Below are 22,178 nucleotides of genomic sequence, written 5' to 3'. Positions count from 1 at the left end.
ACCGCTCCCTATGTTATAGTTTTATGTGTCGGTTTGTCTTTCTGTGTGATTAATGTTCGCTCTTTCACGAGCCTCGATCTTGTATACAAAAAAAAAAAAAAAAAAAAAAAAAAAAAAAAAAAATAGACTGATGAAATGTTTCTGTACACTTCTGAATTCATTATGCTGCTATCATCATTATTTACATGTATAATAATAAAGGAGAATGTGAGTGTCTGTGTGTATGTGTACAATCACGTCAAAAAGTAAGTACACCCCATGTAAAGTTTTGACTTTTTCAACATATTTCAACATACAGCTATTTGATCTTCATTTCAACAATATTGATAGTTAAAGGTGATATAATATAAGAAATATCATGAAACATTTACATTTTGTAGTCCATTGTATAATTTAAATAAACATAAATGCAAATTTCGCATGTGGAAAAAGTAAGTACACCCTTTGCTCTAATAGGTGGTATTGCCCCCTCTGGCAGAAACAACCTCAAGTAGGCATTTCGTTTAACTGTCTGCCAGTCTCTGACATTGACTGGGAGAAATTTTTGCCCACTCTTCCATGCAGAATTATTTCAGCTGTGTGATGTTTGAGGGGTTTCTTGCATACACAGCTCGTTTCAAATCCCCCCACAACATCTCGATGGGATTTAGATCCGGGCTTTGACTTGGCCATTCCAGAACCCTCCATTTATTTATTTTCAGCCATTCTTTGGTGGATTTACTGGTATGTTTTGGGTCATTGTCATGTTGCAAGGTCCACCTTCGGTGGAGCTTCAACTTCTGACAGATGGCCTCACATTATCCTCAAGCACCCTCTGGTACAATGAAGAATTCATAGTGGATTCTATGATGGTGAGCTGCTCAGGCCCTGATGCAGCAAAGCTGCCCCAAACCATAATATTTCCACCACCATGCTTTACAGTTGGTATCAGGTTCTTGTGGTCAAATGCTGTCTTTGGTTTTCGCCAAACATGTCTTCTGGTACTGTGGCCAAATAGCTCTACCTTTGACTCATCTGTCCAGAGCACATTGTTCCAAAAGTGCTGGTCTTTGCCTCGGTGTTAATTGGCAAACTTTAGTCTTGCCCTGATGTTCTTTCTGGACAGCAAAGGTTTCCTCCTGGCACACCTCCCATGTAGATCAAATTTGTGCAGCCTCTTTCTAATGGTAGACTCGTGCACTTTGACATCAACAGTGGCAAGAGCTACCTGTAGGTCCCGTGATGACATTCTGGGGTTCTTAGAGACTTCTTTCAGCATCTTGCGGTTTGCTCTCGGGCTGAACTTGCTGGGGCGGCCTAGCCTGTACAAGTTAGCAGTTGTTTGGAATCTTCTCCACTTGAAGATGATCTTCCGGACAGTCGAATGATTGATTTCAAATTGTTTGGAGATCTTTTTAAATCCCTTCCCAGACTCGTAGGCATCTATAACCTTCTTTCTGAAAGCCTCAGAGAGCTCTTTTGATCTAGGCATGGTGACGCCGCACACTTCAACAACAAAGAGCAAACCAAACTAAATGTCTGAGGTTTAAATAAGACAGGTTCCCCCAAGATCTTCTCTAACGATGTTCTAATCATTTGCACCTGAGCTGGTGCACCTGATTCTAATTTTAGGTATTTGAAGTAGTGATAAATGTAGGGGTGTACTTACTTTTTCCACATGCGAAATTTGCATTTATGTTTATTTAAATTATACAATGGTCTACAAAATGTAAATGTTTCATGATATTTGTTATGTTATATCACCTTTATCTGTCAATATTGTTGAAATGAAGATCAAATAGCTGTATGTTGAAATATGTTGAAAAGGTCAAAACTTTACATGGGGTGTACTTACTTTTTCGTGTGTGTGTGTGTGTGTGTGTGTGTGTGTGTGTGTGTGTGTGTGTGTGTGTGTGTGTGTGTGTGTGTGTGTGTGTGTCAGTGCCAAAATTAACCAGCTCCATTGAATGCAATAAATAAATTAAGACGTGCTGCCTTGCATTGGGAGCACGATCAACTCTCACGGAATTATTAAAATAAATAATCAAAATATTATTTAGGATTTGAGGATCGCATCTCTTGGACTAAACAACTGCATTGGAAGCACGATCTACTCTCACTGAATTATTGAAATAAATAATCAAAATTTATTTAGGATTTGAGGATCACATCTCGCGGACTAAATAACTGTTGAATCTGGAGTGAAATCTGAACATTTAAAGAAATTACCAATTGTTATAACCAAGTATATTTATTCAAGCAAAGCATTAAACTTAACTTTTTCTACTGTTTGGTCGATTATATTGAGTGAAGAAAAGATTAAGGGATGTGCAGAAAGTGTAACTTCATTGATTGCAACAGAAATCATTAACCAGCAGGATCGCCGAGCTTTACAAGCTGCTTTTGTCAGCCATGGCGATACAATTGACAGGGGTCCTTTTTCTTTTCATCAATTCCATACCCAGTCTCCCTTTTCACCTTTTTGTACAATCTGCTTTCATTATATTAATATACCGATAAAAGTGTGAGAGAGTAAATTAAACACACTTTGTGGACTCGTATGCCTGGAACGTATGACGTAAAGAGGTCCTTCTCGGGTAACACATTACCTTAGTACAGCCAGGAAGGAGGCATAAAAGGTTGTAATGTGGCGGACACGAAAGCACTGACGCGGTGACATCACCCCGCACACCAAGTGGGGATGGGCCACGCCAGGGAGAGAGGCGTGGCCTCACGATATACGCGGAGCGCGCAGCCCTGAGCAGCTTAGTGATGCAGTTTGAGTACTTTGAATAAAGACTCTTTTATGAACCGCGTTGTCCGCTTGCTCTTTGCGTAAGCATTAGCGTGCGCAGCATCGCGCTTTATATGGTGACCTCGACGTTGGATCTGCCGTAGCGATCCTTCCGAACACGACGCCATTGCAATGGCCAACGACAAGGCAATGGCGATTAAACTTCCCGAATTTTGGGAGGCCCAGGCCGAAGTCTGGTTCGTTCAAGCCGAAGCCCAATTTCAGCTTCGGCGCCTCACCAACGACGACATGCGCGACTGCCACGTCGTCGCCTCCCTCGGGCCCGGCACGGCTGCTCGAGTTGTGTCCGTCCTTCGCCACCCACCGGACGGCCACAAGTACGAGGCACTCAAGCAGCTACTCCTAGCCACGTTCGGCCTCACGGACGACGCACGGGCCGACCGCCTCCTGGATCTCCCCGAGCTCGGCGACACGCGCCCGTCGGTCAGAATGGACCATATGCTGTCACTGTTGGGCGACGAAGCCCCCGGTTCTCTATTCCGGGCGCTTTTCCGTCGCCAACTTCCAGCGCAGGTTCGCCTCGCGTTGGCCGGGACCGGGCTAACGGAACCCCGAGCATTGGCGGCCGAGGCGGACAAGTACTTCGCCGCTTCGGACACGCGGGCGAGAGTCGGCGTGGCCGTCACGGCCCTCGTGGCTGATGCTGCTAATGCTGCTGATGCTGCTGTTCCACAGCATCAGCTTATACAGCATACGCAGCATGCTGATACGCACCTCGTGACCGCCGCCACGCCCCGCCCACCACCGCGGCGAAAACCACCACCGCGGGGAAACCCGCCAACTCCACCGGCCTGGCGGAGCCAGCCGCGCTCCTCCAGCTCCACCACCTGGTGCTGGTTCCATGCCAAGTTTGGCCACGAGGCTCGGCAATGTCATCCGCCATGCTCCTTCAACAGGTCGGGAAACGCCCGGGCCGGCGCTCAATAGTGGCGATGAGCGCCGGCCGTTCGAGCAGCCTGCTGTTCATAACGGACACCTTATCCGGGCGCCGTTACCTGTGCGACACGGGAGCGCAGGTGAGTGTCGTTCCCGCCGGCACGTCAGACAACCACGCCGCGGGCGGGGGCCCCGCGCTGCTTGCCGCGAACGGGATGCCCATCCGTACGTACGGAAAACGCTGCCTCTCTCTGCGGTTCGGAGGGCAGGTTTTCCGATGGACGTTCGTCACCGCCGACGTGCCCATGGCACTGCTTGGCGCGGACTTCCTGTGCGCTAATGGGCTCCTGGTCGACGTAAAGCGCAGACGTCTTGTCCAGGCCGAGACGTTCAGCTCGCTCGCTTGTGCGCTGCCCAGCTCGTCGAGCAGCTCAACGAGCGGCTTGCCAAGCGGTTTGCCGAACGGTTCGGTTCCGGCCACGTTGGTCTGTACGCTTCCGGCAGCGGACGCATTCACCCGCCTCCTCGCCGGCTTCCCGGCCCTCACGCGGCCCACCTTCTCGGCGGGGGCCGTCAAGCACGGGGTGGCCCATCACATCCCCACCGTCGGGCCACCGGTCTACGCCCGGGCACGCCGCCTCGAGCCGACGAAGCTGGCGGTGGCAAAAGCGGCGTTCGCTACCCTGGAGCGACTCGGCATCGTTCGGCGCTCAGAGAGCGCTTGGGCATCGCCGCTGCACATCGTGCTGAAGCCCGGCGGGGGATGGCGACCGTGTGGGGACTATCGCCGTCTCAATGACGCCACCACCCCCGACCCCCACATTCAGGACTTTTCCGCCCGTTTGGCGGGCATGTCCTTCTTCTCGAAGGTGGACCTCATACGCGGCTACCATCAGGTCCCCGTCAGGCCGGAGGACGTCCTGAAGACGGCGGTCATCACGCCATTCGGACTCTTCGAGTTCCTGCGGATGCCCTTCGGTCTGAAGAATGCGGCTCAGGCGTTCCAGCGACTGATGGACAGCGTCCTGCGCGACTTGGATTTTGTCTACGTCTACCTGGACGATATCCTCGTCGCCAGCGCGTCCCGCGAAGAGCACCTACGCCACCTCCGCACGCTCTTCGAACGCCTGGGCCAGCATGGCCTGATTGTGAACCCCGCAAAGTGCCGGTTCGGCGCCGCCATAATCGATTTTCTGGGGCACCGTGTCACCAGGCACGGAGCCGTCCCCCTGCCGGCCAAGGTGGAGGCGGTGAAGGGGTTTCCGCGCCCCCGCACGATCAGAGGACTGCAGGAGTTCCTGGGCATGGTGAACTTTTACCATCGGTTCCTGCCCCGTATCGCCCAGCTCCTGCGCCCCCTGCACGAAGCTTTCCGAGGTAAGCCGGGCAAAGCCGACGTTACCTGGACCGAGCAGATGGACACGGCGTTCACGGGCGCGAAGCTCACCTTGGCTAACGCCACCATGCTCGCGCACCCGGCGCCCGATGCACCGATCGCCCTCACCACCGACGCCTCGGACTACGCGGTGGGCGCGGTGCACGAGCAATGGGTGCGTGGAGCTTGGCAACCGCTGGCGTTCTTTAGCCGGCAGCTTCGCCCGCCCGAACGCCGTTACAGTACCTTTGACCGCGAGTTGCTCGGGCTTCACTTGGTGGTCAGGCACTTCCGCCATCTGCCCGAGGGCCATGCGTTCACGGCCTTCGTCGACCACAAGCCGCTGATCTTCGCGATGGGCAAGGTCACCGAGCCGTGGTCGGCCCGGCAGCAGCGTCACCTCTCGGCCGTGTCCGAGTACACGACGGACATCCGGCACGTCGCGGGGAAGGACAACCCGGTGGCGGATTGCCTTTCCCGGGCCGTCGCCCACGCAGTCCACCTCGGCATCGACTATGCCCGGATGGCAGCGGACCAGGCCGCTGACCCCGACGTCCAGGCCTTGCGGACCGCCGTCACGGGCCTCCGTGTCACCGAGGTGCCGTTCGACGGCGCAGGCGCAGCCCTCTTGTGCGACGTCTCCCTCGGGCGTCCTCGCCCCATCGTGCCCGCGGGCTGGCAGCGCCAGGTGTTTGACACCATCCACGGCCTGTCCCACCCGGGCGCGAGGGCCTCCCAAAGGTTGATCGCCGACAAGTTCGTCTGGCATGGCCTCCGGAAGGCCATCCGCGGCTGGGCCAGGACGTGCCTCGCGTGCCAGCGCGCCAAGGTGCACCGGCACACCCAGGCCCCGTTGGCCCCGTTCACGGTGCCGGAACGCCGGTTTGACCACGTCCACGTGGACCTGGTGGGACCTCTGCCCCCCTCGCGGGGTTTCACCCATGTCCTCACCATGGTGGACCGCACCACCCGGTGGCCGGAGGCCGTGCCCTTGGCGTCGACGACGGCGGCGGATGTCGCGCAGGCTTTCATCGCCACCTGGGTCGCCCGGTTCGGCGCCCCCTCAGACATCTCGTCCGACCGCGGCCCCCAGTTCACCTCGGAGCTCTGGGGGGCGGTCGCGCAGGGGCTCGGGGTCCGGCTGCACCGAACCACGGCATACCACCCCCAGGCTAATGGCCTGTGTGAGCGATTTCACCGCTCATTGAAGGCCGCGCTCCGGGCCACCCTCCGCGACGGAGGCTGGGTCGACAGGCTCCCCTGGGTCCTGCTGGGCCTCCGGACGGCGCCCAAGGAGGACCTGCGCGCATCCGCGGCGGAGTTGGTCTTCGGGCAACCGCTGCGGGTGCCGGGCGAGTTCCTCCCCGACTCCACGGCACCATGGTCCGCGGCACAGCAGCGCTCCGCTCTGCAAGAGACCGCCCAGAGGTTCGCCCCGGTGCCAACGGCATGCCACGGGCACCCACCGACGCACGTCGCCCTGGAGCTTCGCACGGCGGAGTACGTCTTTGTCCGCCACGATGCCCACCGGACACCACTGCGGCCCCCGTACGACGGGCCTTTCCGCGTGCTGGAGACCGGGGCGAAGCACTTCACCCTGGACATCGGCGGTACTCCTGACCGCGTTTCTGTAGACCGCCTCAAGCCGGCCCACCTCGACGTGGACCATCCACCGCCAGTGGCCCGACCCCCGCGTCGGGGCCACCCCCCTGCGGGCGGACCCCCGGCACCGCCCAGCCCCGCCGCCACGCTGCCCCCCGGTCCTGCTGCCGGAGGCATCCCAGATGGCATCCCTGCATCCCAGACGCCGCCAGTCGCCAGGGGGCGCTTCGGCCGGGTCATCCGTTTGCCCCGCAAACTGACCCTTCAGGTGCGCGGGGATTCTGGGGGGGCGCGTGTGGCGGACACGAAAGCACTGACGCGGTGACATCACCCCGCACACCAAGTGGGGATGGGCCACGCCAGGGAGAGAGGCGTGGCCTCACGATATACGCGGAGCGCGCAGCCCTGAGCAGCTTAGTGCTGCAGTTTGAGTACTTTGAATAAAGACTCTTTTATGAACCGCGTTGTCCTCTTGCTCTTTGCGTAAGCATTAGCGTGCGCAGCATCGCGCTTTAGTAACTTTTAACCTCATTTCTCTCTGAGTTTCCAAGCAAAATAAATTTGTTAACACACGATTTCTGAGTCATATAACATGTTTTCTAAATTACCAAGCCAAATTTTTGTTACCCGTCACACAATGATTGCCACATGTTTCCAAAGAATAACCGTTATGCAGTTATTGAAATACCGTTACATTATTGAAATAACCGTTATTATACCGTTATTGAATTATACCGTTATTATACCGTTATTGAAGAATAACCGTTATTGAAACGTCTATGATGCAATGTTCTACTGCAATCAGTACTCACACTGACCCAGCACCAATTATATATCACACTAGCAAAGGTACCTGCCGTTGTCAGGCAATGCAGGGTCCCTCCTTCCACCTCCTCCCCTTCCTCATCTCACCCCATCCCCTCCCTAATCTTACCTTGTCCCCTCCCTCCTCACCCTGGCCCCATCCTTCAGACTCACTCCTTCTGCTCCATTCTCCTCTCCCTCCCCCATTCACTCATCTCCTCCCCACCCCCTTCCATATTCACCTCCTCCTCCCCCTCCGTTCACCCCTATTCGCCCCTCTCCTCCTCCTCCTCCTCCTTCTTCTCCCCTCCTCCTCCTTACCCTCCTCCTCCTTACCCTCCCCTCTTCTTTTCTGTCCACTCACCTCTTGCTCTCTCTCCCTCACCCCCTCTCAATATTCCCATCATAAACCGACTTCGTTGCCTGGCAATGCCGGGTACCTTTGCTAGTCATAAATAAAGATGAATGAGCCAGGTCCAGAGGCAGAGATGCAAGCCCAAGCCATGACTCTACCTCCACCATGCTTCGCAGATGAGGTCGTACGCTTCGCTTTGGATCATATGCTGTTCCTTCCTTTCCTTACACTTTCACCTTTCCATTGCTTTGGTTAAATTTATCTTGGTCTCATCTATCCATACAACTTTGTTCCAGAACTCTACTGGCTCACCTTGTTGTAGTTCTTGGCAAATTCTAATCTGGTATTTCTATTTTTGGTGCTCATTTTTGGTAGCCTTTGTAATTCTGCTGTTGAAGACTTATGCAAACAGTAGATTGAGATATTTTCACCACTGCCCCCTGGAGGTTGTTGTTCGTGTCAATGACAGTTGGTTTTGGGTTTTTCTTCACAGCTCTCATGATTTTTCCGTCATCAACTGCAGTTGGTTTCCTTGGCCGCCTTTTTTCTACAGTATAGCAACAATATTCAAAAGCACAAGTACTTTCCCTAATGTACACGGCAATCAAACCTGCCTTGGTGGCCTTTATAACCTCCACCACCAAAGGTTTCACCCCTGTCTGTATGCCTGTCTGTCTGTCTGTCTGTCTGTCTGTGAACATGATATCTCAAAATTGTGGACGGATTGGGAGAAACTTGGTGGACAGGCTGGGTGTGTGACAAGGACAAATCAATTCGATTTTGGTGAAGATCTGAATCCAGTTATGGATACGAGAATTTCTTAAGTGATTCTTCACCATTGAGAGATGGAGCCAAAAATATTATATAGCATGATATTGTTGCGCGAATACCCTCCGGTTAATACCAGGGCTCGCGGATGACCGAACAGCTTTACTTGAGGCGATGACCAAATACGGATTTTGCTATAGAAGCACGGGAGAAAGAATGAGGAGGAAGAAGCGGAAGCGCTTACGTATAGCGATCCGACTGCAGCTCCGATCTTGCAGGGGATTAACTCAAACGAACACAAGATTTTAAGAGAAAATAAAATAATACAAGGGTTTATTTTAAATAAAGGTCGGGACAGGGAAACGCGATGATAAATAAAGGTCCTAAATCGGGATCCCACACACCTCACTTCAGAAGCAAGACAAAGGAAAATGAATTAATAAAATAAATCGTCGTGTACTTGTGAAATGTCGGGTGCGGCCTTATCTGTCTGTAGTCTGTGTGTCCGTCATCCAACGCGGCTCCCTCAGTCCGCCTCACTCGCGCGCTCAGCCAGGCCCCGAGCGACCCGCTCCGCTCCAATCTCCAAGTCGACCGCACACGAGGTCCCGCCCGCTCACAGCACCAACAGCACCGCGAAGGGCCGAACACCACTCCAAGCTCAGAGAGGGACATGGAAGAGACCAAGAGAGAAAATGTCGTCCAGCGCAGAGGCAAAAAGAAGGGCGAATGACGATCTCCAACTCGAAGGGGGTCCAGCGCGAAGAGAGAGGCAAAATGTCACCCAGCGAGCCCTTTTGTCACCTTGCATGTGACGTCAATTCTTGCTCTGCCCCAACCAGCGCCTCGTCTCTCGACCGCTCGAAGGTTCTGTAATGCTGGTGCCCTGTCATTGGCCAAGTGCTTCCCGTCCTGTGGTGTTGCTCGTCCCCCCCCCGCCCCCCGGCCAATCAACTGTCCTCCTGGGCTTGGCTCCCAGCCTTGCTCGAGGCTAGCCCAGCTGGTGGTGTGGCTGGCTGCGGCCCATGCGGCGGTGCCCCGATCTGGCTTCCTGCCTGTTTCCCAAAGTCGTTGTGGTAAGGGAGGGGAACTAATTAATGTATGCACTAAGGACCTATCTAAGTGTTTATATGAGTGCGTTACCATAAGGGACACAGGTTTGGCGACAGAGGGGACGACGAACAAAGGAATCTTATCCATAATCCTTGTACTACTAAGCACACCCTGCACCCTCATGGCAGGGACATCAATACAGCTTATACCGACGAACTGAGCTAAACACAGAACTTATTATAGGTAGATTCCCCATCGTGACAGACGAAGCACGATACCTATTCAGATCGACCTGGCTCTATATATCACTCTACCTAAATTCATAACAATATTTAAAGACTTGTGGACAGATTATGACAAAACTAGGTGGATGAGTTGGTTACGTGACAAGAACAAGCCGATTCGATTTTGGTTCAGGTCCGGATCCAGATCAGGCCTATCAGTGGATACAAAACGTAAACTGTTCAGCCCGGCGGTGGTGTGCGCTCTTCCGAGTGCCGTTCTAGTTTACGGTTTTATTTATTTTCTCACAAATGATTAATATCTCACTCGGACAAATTTGAAGTTTGTTACACACTGAAAACAGCCGAATTTGAAGATTGAAAAATCAATCCAAATCGGAGCATCCCATAGTCATGAGCTTACAGTGTTGATGAAAACGCAAATGTACTGAAACATGGTACTCAGAAGTTCCGTTCACTGAAATACAATTTTTAAAATATCTACAGCTCGTAATGGAGCTGTCACTCACACGTCTTACACACATGGACATACAGACGAGACATGACACAAGCCTGTTAAACGAGAAAAACAGCCACTGAGTTTTGGGGAAGTAATGTCACATCCCGAGATGCTCGTGGTACCAGCGAGGTCAACAATGGCAGCACTTTTCTCACCAGTTATACTCGGTGGTTTGCCATGGCCTTCCCAGCTTTGTTTGCCTGTGCCCTATCCTTTTAAATGCTGAGCATCCAGCAAGGGAGCAGCACGTACCATTTTAAAGCCTTTGGTATTAATTAATTGATTAGTTCAATTAATTGATTAATTTATTAGTTTAATTAATTGATTCATAAAAAAACAAAAAATACTATTTTTGCCAAAGCACATGTTCACAATTGTGCCAAAATTTCAGCTTCCCAGCTCAAAGGATGGCTGGGATATCACACGGGCAAACAAACAAACAACCAAGAAAACAAGAAAAACAAAATCTAATCATTTCGTCCTTGTCACATACGCTACCCCTCGTCCGAATCCGTCCACAACTTTCTGAGATATCTTGTTCACAAACAAACAAACAAACAAAAACAGACAGACAGGGGTGAAATAAAAACAAGAAATCGGAGTGAAAACTAGGTACTCCCTTTCAGCGAGCGATATCGCCGGCCCCCCTTCGGTGCCCGGAAATTACGTCATGCAGCACCTGGAGATGGAATAGGAAATGAACGGTGTACAATACATCTATATAAACAAAGGAACACAAACAAAAACAAGACCAAAAGTCTAACAGCGGCGAAGCCGGGCTTGTAAAATATTATAAACCATAAACACACATGATTTGCTTTTTAAACAGTCGCTAATGCTGTTTATAAAATTAAGCAATGAAATTTGGAGGAATCCAGACATCCATGAGGTAAGTTTTACTTACAGAACTGAGGGAAGATCTACTGTAATCTATATACCCCACAAGGTATGGAGATGTGCTCATTTACCAAGCAGCTAGCTAGCACTTGCCAAGCCAGCCGTTCCTTAACGCTTATTAATGGAATGCTTGCTCGAATGCTGAAAACCACTTGGCGATCTCTCCACAAGAAACTTGGTAAATGAACACACACCCAATGTTCTTGAGACCCGACCATAGAGAGACTGTAATCTATATACCCCAAAGATGAATGATCTTTCCTGCAGCTCCCGTAGTGAACGGGTGTAGGCCTTCCAGTAAATTAAAATGTCGGGCGGTGGAGCAGCCATCATAATGACATCATCGACGTAATGACGTAACTGACACAAAACTGCCGCTTCTTTAATATGGAGAGAACATGATATATTTTAACTTCCAGTACGTTTTCAGTCACTACGAAGGGATTAGTGTTACGATTAGATTTACTATAATATTAACATTACGTTAGCATTATTTCGAAAATGATATTACTATGAAAAAAAAACAGGTGAATTCCTTACTTCCGCGGTTATTTTAATATTAGTGCCGAACACCGATCATGAACCATATACCGCTTCAATCCATCAACTTTCCATTCACGACATTGGGATTAAAGTGTTATGGTTATATTTACTATAATATTATTATTACTACTGAAATGATACTCCTGAAACGATACCACTGTATTAAGAAACCTGGGCTTAATTTGTCTGAAGCAGGTGAGGCATAAAGCCTAAGGCCTATATGTACCGTATTGTTGGAAGAGACGTAACGCCGATGCTTTTGATATTTGATGATCATTTTAACAATCGGTTTGTTTGTGTTTCACATTGAATGAAAAACGTGAAGGTAGAGCATGGCGATTGAGACATATAACAGGTTCGACAATATGTTCGGCATGAACGGCATATAAATCAAAATGGCGGTGTGTGGAGAGTCAGCTGCCGTACCGCCGTAATGACATCAGACGTAATCACATCACCCTGTCATGTGACCAGGTCCTCAGCTCTGATTGGTATACGTTTGAGGGGACATACATACATACATACATACATACATACATACATACATACAGACAGACAGACGGACGGAGAAAAACTGTTCTAGACGGTTCTGCCCGATGGGCTACGACGTAAAAAGCACACAAACACAAACACACACACATTCATTTTACAAATGCATTTGACCGATAATATGAAATTGTGTTTTCATGCATCTGTCAGGCTGATCCCACAAACCTTACGAATGAAGTTGGCATGACATTCTCCATGCTGCTTATGCGGAGGGCAAGCCGGTGGCACAGAGTAAGATGTGTGGTCTCGGTTTTGCCGAGCAGCATATGACGGCGCCGATTCGATGGCCACAGATATTTCATTACTTCCCAGCAACAGCAAGTGTGTCACGTCAAATCTCTGGAACACATTGCGTGGTTTATAACCGAGGTGAAAGTTGGTATTATGGTATAACTTAGTGTGAGGAAAATGTAGAAAAAAAAAAATGCCAAAAGCCAATATTTTCTGCATCAAAATAAAAGAAACTAACCGTTGTCACATGTGACGAGCAGCACTTATTGACGGCCATTCTAAAGCGATTCCACAACACTCGTTATGCTTGGATAATTTAATCTCAAATATTTTATTGCATTTGCTGTCAAATTTACTCTTTTTCAACAATAACCTCCCTAACAAGGATGTTCGCACATATGACTTTCTCTTCCAAACTTATTTAGCATATTTAACATCTACAAGTAAACAACACAGCTGCATTGATGCCCTTCTGAAAGATGGCTCCATTAATCAGAAATGTTGCACAATCGTGTGGCCATTCGAAGGGAGTTTATCAACAACAAAAAACAAAAATTCCTGTTTACCATTTTAATAGGGCTTTCCATAGCCCATAAACCAGTGGTTCCAAATATTTTTTCTGTCGTTTCCCCCTTCGACCAGTTCAACCGTCCGGATTTCCCCCCACCCCTCCCCCCCCTTATATCTATAATACTGTGTATATATATATATATATGAACAAGGAAAAAAGTAGCCAAAACACAAAATTTATTCGCTTAACATAAATAACAGAATAAATAACGTAAAAATATAGCAACACACACACACACACACACACACACACACACACACACACACACACACACACACACACACACACACACACACACACAAACCTACACATATACACTCACACATATACATTTTATATAAAAAAAAATTTGGATATAAATTTTCATTTACCGACGATGTTATGAATGTTAATTTTAAGTAAAAAGTCGAAGAACAAAATAATTAAAGATTTGAGATTTATTCACTGAAGCACAATATTACACGAATGCTAATATTGAATTTCCCTTGGAATATGTTTCCCCCCTGGAATCCTAAAATTTCCCCCCAGGAGGAAATTTCCCCCAGGTTGGGAAATGCTGCCATAAACATACCTACTCTTTTGGTGTTGAGAAACCTGAGATCAAGTGATAATCATGGCAGAGCTGCATATGAATGAATGAATGAATGATCGTTTTGAGGCCATTTTTCCCCACGAGAGCAGGGGTTAGCCTTGCGGGCCCCGTGACAATCATGGTTACCTGTTTGAGGTGATGCTTTTATGGCCGGATGCCCTTCCTGACGCCAACCCTCAGTCGCCTCTTACGACTGTACCTATTCTATATGGTGTACCACTGCGCAGGGATACGGTGTACCACTGTACCTATTCTAAATCTGGGTACACACCAGGATCATTCATCCCAGTAAGCTGATACTCAATTTGCCAAGCCCCCTGGCGTTAATTCAACGATCGAACGGGATTCAAACTCAGGATCCTAGGATCCCAAGCCTGCACCCTAACCTCTAAGCCAACACCAGGCTTAGGCAGAGCTGCATTTAAAAGATGAAATTTGAGCGATGGCATCCAATAAATTCACTGGGGCTGACAGGATGGCCTAGAGGTCGGTCCGCACACTCGTCTCCAAGCTGTCTAGCCTGGGTTCTCAACGTGACATGGGTATAAACGGTCATCCTGGTGTTGCACAGGAAGGGCGATTCATCAATGCATGAGCCATCCCTCGGATGGATGTTAAACGGGAATCCTGTCTGCCAGAATTCGTTGGTGGACATTAAAGATCCCATGGTGTCCATCGCGAAGAGTAGGGGAGCTATCGCCATCTTCGTGAACAAACTCCAAATTCCTGCCCTAACCAGCAGAGGGCGCTGTGCATTCACAAGCCTTAGATACGTCCTCACCGACTCGCGGCACAGCCGCAGCTTCAGCCAATAATTTAATAATTTAGGCACAGGCTATAAAATTCCAAGGATATTATCCAATAAATGACCCGTTCTTCACCTGCATTGGCTGTTCATAAGCTACATGCCTATTGGTCATTTTATCCACTCAAAAACAACAAATACATAGCAAGAGGGGGAAATAGAGCCGCTTTTCGTGCAGATGCATCGTCAAACCAATGACATTGGCATTAATTATCCATGAAAACAATATATGCAATCCCACTCCTCCCTCCAGGTCTTTAAAACAGCTGTTCACTACCATCTCTTATCTTCCCCCATCCAAAACCTTGATCTTTTCTACCCCCGTTAATTCACCCCAGATCCACTTTTCTGAAATGCCGACTTCTTTGCTGGAAGTCCAAGCAGTGCCCATGTGTTTTTTTTACATCCTCCCACCTCCCCCCCCCCCCTTCCCACGCCTCCTCCCCCCAAGCCCACTCCCTCCCACAGATCTCCCGATGTCCCTGCTCTCAAATGTTGTACTTGTGTGCTTCCTCCTCTCTCCCCATCTTGTGTCCCGCTCCCTTTATGTCGTCTTATGTGTCCGTTTGTTGTTTGTTTTTGTTGTTTTTTTGTCATTAATGTTAGCTCTTACACGAGCTTCGATCTTGTATACAAAAAAAATATATATATATATATTATCTGCTGTGACGTGAGAGTGCATTCCGATATACTGACGATGGCTGCTAATGACAGAGGCAGACATTTTCAAAAGAGCATGAGCCTATGGAAGCTGAGGAGGACCAAGGTAGGTTTGACTGGATCAAATTTGACGACTGGATCGAACAAGGAATGACATCCACATGAAAATAATGAGTTGCAAATGCAATAGACCGAGTAAGGCCTGCTGTTTTGCAAAAACCTGAGCTCAACTACCATGGGCTGTGGTTTGAGGACTTACTCCCAGCCAAATGGTCAGGTGGAAAATGAAGTCTACAGATTAGGAAAAGAGAACTCGGGTAAGAGGACAACATAGAATTGATGTTCAAATAAAGAGCCTCACACATGGAATCGTCAGAGATTGAGAGAAGGAAGGAGTACGATGTTCGTTCACCCAAACAGAAACGAGTGGTAGTTAGGGACAGGAATCCAGAAATTCTGTACTGCTGGAAATATGAGGAAATATGAGTGATGTTTTGTGAAACAGATATGGACATAGACAGAAAGAACACCACTTGGATGACATTTGGGTCAAAGGGCAGGAGGCAGTAACCAAAGGAGACAGATGAGTTGGGAATACCATTTGTAAAAAAACGTCTCGGTTAGACAAATAGTATTTCAGGGAATGTGGAGGCAACATGGTGGGTTCGTTTGAAGACTTCTGATGTTAGAAGCCCACATGATGAAGTAAAGGGAGAGCGAGAGTGAACAAGGGAGAGTGGAAGACAAGGAAACAGAGGGAGTGAAATGGAAGGGCTGGGAGTGCAGGTGCTTTGTTTTGGAAAAAAAAATCAAAACATAAAGAGGAAAACACTGGAAAAGCAATTTCTTTTTGTAGTGTGTCAATTGAGTACCAGTTCACTGGTAATTCCCTGTTTGTCGTTGAAGGCGGCAAAAAGGGTTGGCGTCAGGAATGGCATCCGGCCGTAAAACATTGCTTCAAAATGGGGACCAAAAAACAACAACTACCACGGTCCCCGAAAAGGCCAACCCCCGCTTTGCGGGGAAAAATGGCCTCTAAAGGTGGTTTAGTGTGTGCAAACTAGAAACGGGAATATAAAATGCATAAACTTAAACAGATTCCATGCATGACCAAACATATATTGGGGGTGGGGCGGGGGTAGAGGGAGGGCCGGGGTGGTGTGAAGAAGAACCTAGAAGGGGAGGGGACAAGGGTAAAATGGGAGAGGGTGGGGAGGGGAGCAAAATGGGGAAGGGTGGGGTGAAGGGGCAGATGGGAGAGGGAGAGACGAGGGGGCGGGGGCGAGGGTGATGGGACAGGGCGGGACGAGGGGAAGATGGGACAGGGCGGGACGAGGGGAAGATGGGACAGGGCGGGACGAGGGGAAGATGGGACAGGGCGGGACGAGGGGAAGATGGGACAGGGCGGGACGAGGGGAAGATGGGACAGGGCGGGACGAGGGGAAGATGGGACAGGGCGGGACGAGGGGAAGATGGGACAGGGCGGGACGAGGGGAAGATGGGACAGGGCGGGACGAGGGGAAGATGGGACAGGGCGGGACGAGGGGAAGATGGCACAGGGCGGGACGAGGGGAAGATGGCACAGGGCGGGACGAGGGGAAGGCGGGACGAGGGGAAGGCGGGACGAGGGGAAGGCGGGACGAGGGGAAGATGGGACAGGGCGGGACGAAGGGAAGATGGCACAGGGCGGGACGAGGAGGAAGATGGGACAGGGTGGGACGAGGGGAAGATGGGACAGGGCAGGACGAGGAGGAAGATGGGACAGGGTGGGACGAGGGGAAGATGGGACAGGGCGGGACGAGGGGGAAATGGGACAGGGTGGGACGAAGGGAAGATGGGACAGGGTGGGACGAGGGGAAGATGGGACAGGGTGGAACGAGGGGAAGATGGGACAGGGCGGGACGAGGGGAAGATGGGACAGGGCGGGATGAGGGGAAGATGTGACAGGGCGGGACGAGGAGGACGATGGCACAGGGCGGGACGAGGGGGAAATGGGACAGGGTGGAACGAGGGGAAGATGGGACAGGGTGGGACGAGGGGAAGATGGGACAGGGCGGGACGAGGGGAAGATGGCACAGGGTGGGACGAGGGGGAAATTAGGACAGGGTGGAACGAGGGGAAGATGGGACAGGGTGGGACGAGGGGAAGATGGGACAGGGCGGGACGAGGGGAAGATGGCACAGGGTGGGACGAGGGGAAGATGGCACAGGGCGGGACGAGGGGGAAATGGGACAGGGCAGGACGAGGGGAAGATGGGACAGGGCGGGACGAGCGGAAGATGGGACAGGGCGGGACAAGGACGAAGATGGCACAGGGCGGGACAAGGGGGAAATGGGACAGGGCGGGACGAGGAGGAAGATGGGACAGGGCGGGACGAGGGGGAAGATGGGACAGGGCGGGACGAGGGGGAAGATGGGACAGGGCGGGACGAGGGGGAAGATGGGACAGGGCAGGACAAGGGGGAAGATGGGACAGGGCGGTTCGAGGAGGAAGATGGGACAGGACGGGACGAGGGGGGAGATGGGACAGGGCAGGACGAGGGGAAGATGGGACAGGGCAGGACGAGGGGAAGATGGGACAGGGCGGGACGAGGGGAAGATGGGACAGGGCGGGACGAGGGGAAGATGGGACAGGGCGGGACGAGGGGAAGATGGGACAGCGCGGGACGAGGGGAAGATGGGACAGCGCGGGACGACGGGGAAGATGGGACAGGGTGGGACGAGCGAGAGGGAAGATGGGACAGGGCGGGACAAGGGGGAAGATGGGACAGGGTTGGACGAGCGAGAGGGAAGATGGGACAGGGCGGGACGAGGGGAAGATGGGACATTGGGACAGGGTGGGACGAGGGGAAGATGGGACAGGGCAGGACGAGGGGAATAATGGGACAGGGCACCGAAGATGGGAGAGGGTGCAATAAGGGGCAGTTGTGAGGGGATGGTGTGAAGGGAAAGCAGGAGGGGGGCATGAGGTTGAGGATTGCTGAAGAGTCAGTCAAGCATGGAGAAGGGGTGGCGTTGGGAGGACGTGAGTGTATAGGAAATGACGAGGGGAGAATTCTGACATGGAGGGGATTGACACCTTCAATGGATGTGAAGAGGAGTTGATGGTCGTGTGCAGGCAACCTCAGCAAACTGGACTTCTCCTGACTCCCAATTTAGATGCACCAAGACAGACATCACGGGAGGGGTGAAGTGAATGGTTAGGGCAAGGAGGAAGATTTGGGATACAGCGTGTTGAGGGGGAATATTTGGGATACAGCGTGTTGAGGGGGAATATTTGGGATACAACGTGTTGAGGGAGAATATTTGGGATACAGCGTGTTGAGGGGGAATATTTGGGATACAGCGTGTTGAGGGGGAATATTTGGGATACAGCGTGTTGAGGGGGAATATTTGGGATACAGCGTGTTGAGGGGGAATATTTGGGATACAGCGTGTTGAGGGGGAATATTTGGGATACAGCGTGTTGAGGGGGAATATTTGGGATACAACGTGTTGAGGGGAAATATTTGGGATACAACGTGTTGAGGGGAATATTTGGGATACAGCGTGTTGAGGGGGAATATTTGGGATACAACGTGTTGAGGGGAAATATTTGGGATACAACGTGTTGAGGGGAATATTTGGGATACAGCGTGTTGAGGGGGAATATTTGGGATACAACGTGTTGAGGGGAAATATTTGGGATACAGCGTGTTGAGGGGGAATATTTGGGATACAGCGTGTTGAGGGGGAATATTTGGGATACAGCGTGTTGAGGGGGAATATTTGGGATACAGCGTGTTGAGGGGGAATATTTGCGAGATGACAGGCAAGGCGAAGGGGTAGACAGGAGGGTGCGGGTGGGACGAGGGGAAGTACGGGAGACTGCGGGTGGGACGAGGGGAAGTACGGGAGACTGCGGGTGGGACGAGGGGAAGTACGGGAGACTGCGGGTGGGACGAGGGGAAGTACGGGAGACTGCGGGTGGGACGAGGGGAAGTACGGGAGACTGCGGGTGGGACGAGGGGAAGTACAGGAGACTGTGGGTGGGACGAGGGGAAGTACGGGAGACTGCGGGTGGGACGAGGGGAAGTACAGGAGGGTGCGGGTGGGACGAGGGGAAGTACGGGAGACTGCGGGTGGGACGAGGGGAAGTACGGGAGACTGCGGGTGGGACGAGGGGAAGTACGGGAGACTGCGGGTGGGACGAGGGGAAGTACGGGAGACTGCGGGTGGGACGAGGGGAAGTACGGGAGACTGCGGGTGGGACGAGGGGAAGTACAGGAGACTGCGGGTGGGACGAGGGGAAGTACGGGAGACAGCTGGCAGAGCATGGATGAATATAGAAGACAGCGGGTGGGTTGAGAGGAGGGGTTTGGGTGAGGAGGAAGCAGAAACATGAGGTGGAGCGATACCCAAGACAAGGAACACAGAGAAGGGGGTTGGGTTGGGAGAACAAGCGTGGAGCATATGACGAGGGGGTTGGGGGGGAGGTAACTGACTTGGAGGGGTTCAACATTGTTGTTGTTGTATAGTCCCAGACAGTTCTCTTAAACAAGCCCATGGCACAGAGACAGCCGACTTTTGGAGTGAACAGGGAATTTTTTTTTTCAAGCAAGGAGCGGGAATAAGATAATGTTGAAGAGCATGAGAGGACAACACTTGGGCTACAGAAAGCAGAACGAAGCATGCGAGTATCAGAGCAAAGACAGAATACGTAAGGACATTAGCCGAGACCTTGACAAGTAGGCCACACACTCATATTCGACAATACACCACAATAAGGTACAGTTAAACGTTAAAAATAGAAAATTGGACAAAAACACAACCAGCAATACAGGGACGAAAAGAGAACAAAAAGACATGACAGATCTGGTTCAGAAAAGTTAGCTTTGATGAACTAGAAAGGAGGGACTCAGATCCGGAAGCAGAAGTGAAACTAAGGTTCTTTTTGCCAAGTATGACAAAATCCACTTCAGAAAGGGAAGACGTGTGCTCAGCGCAGTATCCAACAGCAAGTTATGTAACCACATGTCAAAAGTGTTTCAACTCTTTGCTGACACAGATTATCATAATCATCACCCATGCCAATGCTGTACCACTTGAGGTACCGTAATTACAATCACATCTTACGAGTGTCTCCAACATGACACAAAAATACCTAAAACCGCTCGACAGCGTCAATGGGTATGTTTCATGATCCTTGTCTTTTCATCAAGCTGCACGAAAGATTCATAAATCAAAAGTAGCAAGAATATTATATAATATGCAAAAGTTGTATTTGTATCATATTAGCAGTCGTTTGCGAAGTTCGTAAATGATTCAGATGTTTCAAAAATGAAAAGGTTTGGCCAAGACAATCTGATCATCAACTAGAACAATGTGACTGTCGCCAATATGCCGCCGCATAGTCCCACAACGGGTAGATGCCATCACTCTGCATATGTATGCGTAGTGGATCACGTTTGTGAAGTTTCGTGTTGATCGATAAGGTTCGTTTTTCTATCCAAGATGGCTGCCAAAGCATGTGACCGATGACATCATCATTTTCAAACTATATGCAACAGGGCTGTTAGATGATATTTGAAAAATTTCGCATCGATAGGGTGAGCCGTTTCAGAGATATAAGTATTTAATATTTACCTTCAATCCAATATGGCTGCCAAACCATGTGACCTATGATGTCATAAATTTAATATTTCAACACAAATGGGTCATAAATCATGTGCATGCATTTTCAGATTTTTAAGATAAGGAATTCGATGAAAACATTTTTGGCTGGTATACCACTTCACCTATGATGTCATCATTATCAAGCTTTTGTCCTCCATTGGGAGTAATTGACAATGTGCCAAGTTTCAAATTTTTCCATTCAGTGGTTTTCGAGAATTTATTTTTAATTATTTGCTTTTAATCCAAGATGGCTGCCATACCACGTGACCTATGATGTCACAATTATCATAAAAACATTCTGCATGGGTGTCACTCCGATCCTGAAAGTTTCGTCTCAATCGGACATATGGTTGCTAAGAAAAACTGGAAACGTGGATAAAATCCAAATGCTGGTACAGGTGTGATGTGATTACATACAGCAGCAATAACATTGGCCAGGTGCTTACGTATGCGACAAACATGTTGTTCGTGTGGCCCACGGTTCTGCCGTTCAACGAAACTTTGGCAACTGTATCGATACTGTCAAACACCAACACCACCTTCTGCTGATGCCTGGGTAGTGCAAAACAGGAAGTTCTCAATGATGGGGCACGCACAGAAAGGAGAAGTAAACAAAATGAGGTAGGTTTGACTTTAGTTAAAAGCAGAATAGCAATCGAGGTGATAACATTTCTTACATCGTGGAAAATTGTCAAACAACGTTTTAAAAAGTAAACTATAAATGAAATTAAAAAAAACTAAATGGATCAAATGGATCCATTTAGGATAAATGGAGAAAACATCTAAATTAGGATAAATGGATAAAACATCTAAATTAGGATAAATGGATTTAGGATAAATGGATAAAACATCTAAATTAGGATAAATGGATTTAGGATAAATGGATAAAACATCTAAATTAGGATAAATTGATTTAGGACAAATAGATAAAACATCTAAATTCGGATAAATGGATTTAGGATAAATGGATAAAACATCTAAATTAGGATAAATGGATTTAGGATAAATGTTTTAAACATCTAAATTAGGATAAATTGATTTAGGACAAATAGATAAAACATCTAAATTCGGATAAATGGATTTAGGATAAATGGATAAAACATCTAAATTAGGATAAATGGATTTAGGATAAATGGATAAAACATCGAAATTAGGACAAATGGATTTAGGATAAATGGATAAAACATCTAAATTTGGATAAATGGATTAAGGATAAATGAATAAAAGATCTAAATTAGGATAAATGGATTTAGGATAAATGAATAAAAGATCTAAATTAGGATAAATGGATTTAGGATAAATAGATAA

The 22,178-nt window shown here is 49.5% G+C and overlaps 1 protein-coding gene across 2 annotated transcripts in view; it reads right to left on the bottom strand.

The window, feature by feature from the left end:
- Window positions 1-22,178, bottom strand: part of MANBA (mannosidase beta) — a 166,018-nt gene that overhangs the window by 72,555 nt on the left and 71,285 nt on the right. For both annotated transcript variants that reach the window (XM_078775482.1, XM_078775483.1), the window contains exons 3-4: window positions 21,317-21,422; window positions 12,523-12,696 (exon numbers count right to left, since the gene is read on the bottom strand). In XM_078775482.1, the coding sequence (XP_078631608.1) occupies window positions 12,523-12,696; window positions 21,317-21,422 (280 nt within the window). The remainder of the gene's footprint in view (window positions 1-12,522; window positions 12,697-21,316; window positions 21,423-22,178) is intronic.

The sequence above is a fragment of the Myxine glutinosa genome, chromosome 4 (assembly GCF_964187855.1).
Source record: "Myxine glutinosa chromosome 4, kmMyxGlut1.1, whole genome shotgun sequence".
NCBI classification, from domain to species: domain Eukaryota; kingdom Metazoa; phylum Chordata; class Myxini; order Myxiniformes; family Myxinidae; genus Myxine; species Myxine glutinosa.
This window is presented reverse-complemented; position numbering and strand designations above follow the sequence as displayed.